Here is a 6,582-nt window from a genome sequence, read left to right on the forward strand (position 1 = left end):
TGCAGTAGTTCTCTGCATATGTAATACCAAATTTATAACAAATTGCAAAAATTAAAGAGAGTGGATGTGTTATCCGCCGGAAATATCGTCTGTGGCTACGTAGTTTAATGTGCACGTTCCTTGCATATAAAGGCGCTACATTCTGACAACCTAACCTTGAAAATTCTGCAGTGAGTAAAGTATGAAGATTATGTCGTTGAATGCTTTGACGTTTCGATAAACACGATTATCGAGTCATGGGTTTATTTGGAAAATCACAGGAAAAAAACCCTAAAGAAATGGTGAGTTTCTTTAAAATATTCCTTTTTGCTCTCACATATTAATTGATCATATTATATAGGTTCAAGAGTGGACTCATAAATTGAGAAAAGAAGGTTATCAACTTGATAGGCAGGTTAGAGGTAAGATATGTAAAGAAATTTTTCAAGAAGTCTTTAAAATTGAAAAATATAATCACAATTAATCAGTAACAATCTTAATCTTTACATTGGAAACCCAAACAAACAAACAATTGTTGAATTAACAAGCATTACCATTAGATTATATATAAGATAAGAAAATGTTGAAATCTTTATTTTCAATAAAATCTAGGAAAAATATAATTTTAGTAAAAGTTTTAGTATTTTCATAAAATGTAGAATATTTAAAATTAATCTAATCTTTTACGTATTTTTTAATTTTATATTAACAAAAAATACTCATTTTGATATTAATATAATCAATCTTTTTTGTATAGCGATTCAAAGAGAAGAAGAAAAAGTTAAACGTTCCTTAAAAGAAGCAGCAAAAAAAGGAGATAAAGATGTATGCAAAATCCTTGCAAAAGAGATTATAAGGGCTCGCAAAGCTTGCAATAAGATTTATACTTCTAAGGCACACTTAAATTCTGTATCATTACAAATGAAAAATCAGTTAGCAACAATCAGAGTTGCTGGTTCAGTTTCTAAATCCACAGAAGTGATGCAAGCAATGCAATCTTTAGTAAGAGTACCAGAAGTAGCTGCGACTATGAGAGAATTGTCAAAAGAGATGATGAAGGCAGGTATTATTGAGGAAATGTTAGACGAGACAATGGATTCTATTGAGGATTCTGAAGATATGGAGGACGAAGCTGATGAAGAAGTTGATAAGGTAAATCATTGATTAATAACATGGTAATAGAATGCTTTTTATTTTATTGCATATTTTATGAATTAAAGCTACTTGACAAATTAATCATTTTTAGAATTTTTTATTAATATACATACATAAATAATCACATTTTAATATAAGAGCTATATTAAAATGTAAGAGCTATATTAAATGTAGTCTTTTATATTCTTTTTTAGATTTTATGGGAAGTCACAGCTGGTCAGCTCGGTACAGCTCCTGCAGTTGTCACAGAAAATCCTGGAATTGCTTCTACCTCTGCAGAAGAAGAAACAGAAGATGATGACAAAGAACTTGAAGAGATGAAAACCCGATTGCAAAGTCTTCGCAGTTAGACAAATAATTAAATAATTCAAAAATATTTGTATCATACAAATGTCAGGGAAATAAGTATCTTAATAACATTTATTAAATAAATAATACAATTTATATAAATAGTAGCATTTGCCTATTTATCATAATTACGTTATTTTGCTATTTAATGTAAATATTATATTATCATATTGTAGATACTGTTTCACTTTGTAGAGCAAGCATTGTAAGCACTGTATATCTATTTTCACATTCGTTAAATAATTTTTTTATTCTTACAATTACGAATTATTATGAAAAATTGTTGTGTAGATTAAGGTTAAAGGAATAAATTATATAGTAAAATAAAAAAATTTTTTAATCAAAATTAAAAAAGAATTATAAAGGTGATTGAATTAAACTTTTAAGAAGTCTTTAACTTTTATCTTTTTTTGTATTATATCATTTATTTATAAATTTATTTATAAATATAATAGAAAAACTTTGAATTTGATGTTTAATATATTATCTTTTTTTGGTAGTTCATAATGTAATTTGATGTTTAGCTATAGCTATGTTAAGCTATTTGCTTATAAATTTTCAAATTATTTATGAATTGATTAAGAAAAAGGCATACAGTTGCAGCAAAACAAATAAATTATATAATACAGTATTTTTAACAACTTTATAGTGAAATGAATATTTTATGTTGAATAATATTGTTAATAAATAAATAAATTATAATATATATTTATATTATTATTGTAATATATCGATGTTTTTGTTATGCGCATATATCCATAAAAACAGGCACTGATTGAATAAGCTTTATTTAAGAATATTTCCTTTAGAGAAAATAATTCTTTTTGAATTATTTTTTTATTAAAGAATAATTCTGTGCAATTAGTAGTGTTTCTGCACAAACATTGTTAATTAATAAACATAATAAAAATTAAATAGGAATTTATTTAAATAACAAAAAATAAAGGGCAAAGTAAGAATCAAACACACAGATTGTCACACAATTAAAAAGAATAAATTATAAATAAAGAAAAGTAAAATTGAAAAAATATAATAAAAAAACTCGGTTTAAATTCAAATAAATTTAAGTAAATTACAAGTTTCGGCTACCGGATTGAGCCCTCTTCAGACATTAACTTATCATAAAAATCGTTGTACAAAATTAATTATCGAAAATGTTCGCATATTTACTATAAACACAGCTCGGATCTTGATGTAGAACTCGACATTATTCACATACGATTGAACAGCCAAATGTGTTTCATATCTCTTGGAAGAAGTTCTAGTTGATATCAAAAAGAGAAAAAGACTTATGAAAAAATAAACACAACCAAAATAACATACCGGAATTCTAACAAGTAATTAAAACTCAAAATCCAAAAACCAAAAATCAAATTATTCAAATAAGTGTGTCCATGTAAGTATGAAAATTCATCAGAATATAAAGTTATCAATATATAAAGTTTAGTGGAACACGTTTTAGTCTTACACGCTGTGTAAGACGGACATTGTATATCAATTATAATGTACGCTTGCTGATACGGATCAACACGGACTGAGAGAAGAGACGGACTGTCAGTATCGAAAAGTCAAACTTTATTTACAATAAGTATATATACCTTGTGAAGATCTTCAGTGTCAGTTTGTAAATTTAAACTATTTTTCTGCTTTTTAATATTGAGCATTTCAGAAATTAAGCGTTTCTTGTAGCAAGGCTCTTCATCCAAAATTTTAACATTGTCCCATTGGAAATCATGATCATACTGCAGCCTGTACTACGTTATGACAACGGACAAAAGTGTGTTATATCTAATATGATTATAATGTTCTGTAATTCTGATTTTCAATTGTCTGCCCGTCTGTCCAACTTACGACGCATCACAATTTTACACGAAATCTTGTAAACTATATTGCTCTTAGATGTATGTGGACAAATATCCTTTTGTACTTTAATATATTTACCCATTTTATTAGGACTATGAAAAGATATCCTGATGTCGTTTTTATTGAACCGTTTAAACTTTTCTGTATGAAAAGGAATAAATGGTACCGTAAGCCAAAATGCAGATTCATTTATACAGACATTGTCAACCAAATCTTTAAGTGCTATGTGTTTCTTTTTAAGTAAATTTTTTATACGTTGATTAACTGTGTCAAAAATAAAAATTAATGGGTAGTCATTATCTAATAAAACGTTAATAATAAATGTCAAATTTTTTGTGTGAAACATAAAATCGGAAAGTAAAAAAGCTCTGTAAACTAGCGAAAAAATTGTACCTTTCTTTTGTGCAATTGAATGATTTGAGTGGAAATGTAAAAATCTCCCTAAGAAAGTAAGTTTGCGGTACCAATAAAAAACGAATTGATTCTTACTAATAGATATAGTAGCATCCAAATAATCTAATTTTTCTCCTCCTATTTCTACAGTAAATTGAAGACGTGGATGAAATGAATTAAAACGTTGTAGTAAAATATTAATTTTTGAGGGAGAAACTGCAATACAAATGTCATCCACATATCTATGGTAAAATAAAATGTCCACATTCAACGACATCAGGGACATCTCTAATCTCCTCATTACTCCGCTATTAGGTCCGCTATTACAGGTGATAAAGGAGAGCCAATGGGAGTGCCGAAGCTTTGCTTATAAATTTTATTGTCAAATGATAAAAAGGTAGAATCTAAAACAAACCGTATCGCTCCCAGAAACTCATTCTTAGGCAGAGAGCATTTCTTCGAAATGAAACTCGATTGCTCATTCACTGCTAAAATCAACCGCTATATCCATTGGAACATTCGTAAAAAGTGAGATAACGTCCAAGGAAATTAATTTATATTCATCTGTAATGTATAATCTTTTTAATTTATCAACTAATTGAAAGCTATTTTTAATATTTTAGCTATTTTTATTTTAACTATCCGCCTTAGGAATAGTCTGAAATATATTGTGCAAATATATGTAGTTAATACATAGTAGCGGACTGCCTATCGATGAAACAATAATTCTGAGAGGGCAACCGGTTTGTGAATCTTCAGCAATCCATAGACTCTCGGAAGTAGTTCGTCACTGCAATATAACATTTTATATTTAGAGTCCGTGATATAATTTTTAGTTTTCCATCCAGTGAGCATAGACCTTAGAGCTGTCGTAAGTTTTTTGTTTCATCGATAGGTAGTCCGCTATAAAGTAAATAAAGTTTGACTTTTCGATACTGACAGTCCGTCTCTTCTCTCAGTCCGTTTGATCCGTATCAGCGAACATACATTATAATCGATACACAATGTCCGTCTTACACATCTGCGTTCCACTATTTTATATATTCTGATAAGTTTTCATATTTACATGGACACACTTGTTTGAATAATTTGATTTCTGGTGAGTTTTAATTACTTGTTAGAATTCCGGTATTTTGGTTGTGTTTATTTTTTCGTGAGAAGTCTTTTTCTCTTTTTTTATCAATTAGAACTTTTTCCAAGAGATATGAAACACATTTGGCTGTTCAATCGTATGTGAATAATGTCGAGTTCTACATCAAGACCCGAACTGTGTTTATAGTGAATATGCGAACATTTTCGATAATTAATTTTGTACAGCGAATTTTATGATAAGTTAATGTCTGAAGAGGACTCAATCCGGTAGCCGAAACTTGTAATTTACTTGAATTTATTTGAATTTAAACCGAGTTTTTTATATTTTTTCAATTTTACTTTTCTTTATTTGTAATTTATTCTTTTTAATTATGTAACAATTTACAAAATGTGTTTGATTCTTTTTTTTCCCTTTATTTATTGTTATTTATTTTGTATAAGAAGAGTCCTTCTATCCGTTAAAAGGAATCAATTTGTCAAACCTTTTTCACTTAACATAAATTTTATTTATAATGACATTGTTACAGTTATTAATATTTTTAACGCCTTATATATAAATACATAGCAAAAATTTTCTTCGACTACGAACATACACATACTATGTATCGAGAGTGACCATTTCTCTTCTTTTAAAAATGACAATTTTTATAACAATGTGTTGAGAAAAACTTTGAAAATAATATATTAATGATTAATATACAGTGCTGTATATCTGGCATTTGTAATTTTTTCTGTAAGATCTGTATTTATTTTATTTGGCAGAGAAACTGTGTTTAGATACTCAAAAGCTATCTTTAATTATAGCTATCTCTTTTCAGTCAATCATTAATTATTTTCAACAAATTGAGAAATGATCACCATTTACAAATAATTTGCTTGTGGTATCCATCTCTATTAAAAATAAAGGCAGTTTCAAAAAAATGTGTTTATAACATTCACGCGATGCCATCAAATATATTATAAATCAATACAGAATACATTATCTAAGAGGAATCAAAATGTTACAAGTAAACCACAAAATATGAAAATTATCATTATCTTACAATTAGAAGGAAAAATAAAAATGTACACAATACTTATCTTTCCTTTGTAGCACAGTTTCTTTGTCAAATGCCATTTTTACACTATGAAATGAGAGCATCTATAAGTATGTAAATATTATATGTGTATGTATGTACAGATTGGCGCACAAAATGTCATACTATTTAATTATTTCATTAAAATTAGATTTGCGAAATATCAAGTTTTTTAACTATGTAGATAAATTCCGTTCCGCACTTTGTGGAAATTTTGTTAGCTATAGCATCACGAATAGGAATTGGACGGAGGTAAAGGCGCACATACCAGTTTATAAGATAGCAGATAACGGACTGTTAACTTATTGTGAAATTAGAATTTTGATTCCACCATGTGTTGACTTAAAATGTTGAGCATGAAGTAAAAGTTGTATTGTTTTATGCGAAAACAAAGGATGTGGCGAAGACGGTTCCATTCACATCATGCAATTGTACCGTGTGAACTGAAGATTTGTGTTGAAAAAAAGTCAAATATTGATAGGCTCTCCAAGAAATTGTAAGGTAAAGATTAAGTTATATTAAATATGTAAGTTATATTAAATATTATCCATTATAGAGACAATTTTGCTAATTAATTCTATACCAATTCTGTACCAATTTTGTTAAAGACAAATATGTTATATGTAAAGCAAATGCGCCATTTTATACACACACACACACACACACACACACACAC

The 6,582-nt window shown here is 28.0% G+C and overlaps 1 protein-coding gene across 1 annotated transcript; it reads left to right on the plus strand.

The window, feature by feature from the left end:
• The first annotated feature begins 117 nt into the window (after positions 1 to 117).
• Positions 118 to 1,528, plus strand: LOC108747206 (charged multivesicular body protein 3). Its single transcript, XM_018484536.1, has 4 exons — positions 118 to 281; positions 341 to 401; positions 737 to 1,131; positions 1,329 to 1,528. The coding sequence occupies exons 1-4, from the start codon at positions 237 to 239 to the stop codon at positions 1,482 to 1,484; spliced, it is 657 nt and encodes a 218-aa protein (XP_018340038.1). The 5' UTR covers positions 118 to 236; the 3' UTR covers positions 1,485 to 1,528.
• Positions 1,529 to 6,582: the final 5,054 nt, after the last annotated feature.

The sequence above is a fragment of the Trachymyrmex septentrionalis genome, unplaced genomic scaffold, assembly GCF_001594115.1.
Source record: "Trachymyrmex septentrionalis isolate Tsep2-gDNA-1 unplaced genomic scaffold, Tsep1.0 scaffold196, whole genome shotgun sequence".
Classification (NCBI taxonomy): Eukaryota; Metazoa; Arthropoda; class Insecta; order Hymenoptera; family Formicidae; genus Trachymyrmex; species Trachymyrmex septentrionalis.

What these genes read in the sequence shown, in the direction of transcription:
- LOC108747206 (XM_018484536.1), top strand. Translation starts at nt 237, where the DNA reads ATGGGTTTATTTGGAAAATCACAGGAAAAAAACCCTAAAGAAATG. An exon ending in ACTTGATAGGCAGGTTAGAG is followed by an intron (nt 402 to 736) that starts GTAAGATATGTA and finishes TTTTTTGTATAG; the next exon opens with CGATTCAAAGAGAAGAAGAA. An exon ending in CTGATGAAGAAGTTGATAAG is followed by an intron (nt 1,132 to 1,328) that starts GTAAATCATTGA and finishes ATTCTTTTTTAG; the next exon opens with ATTTTATGGGAAGTCACAGC.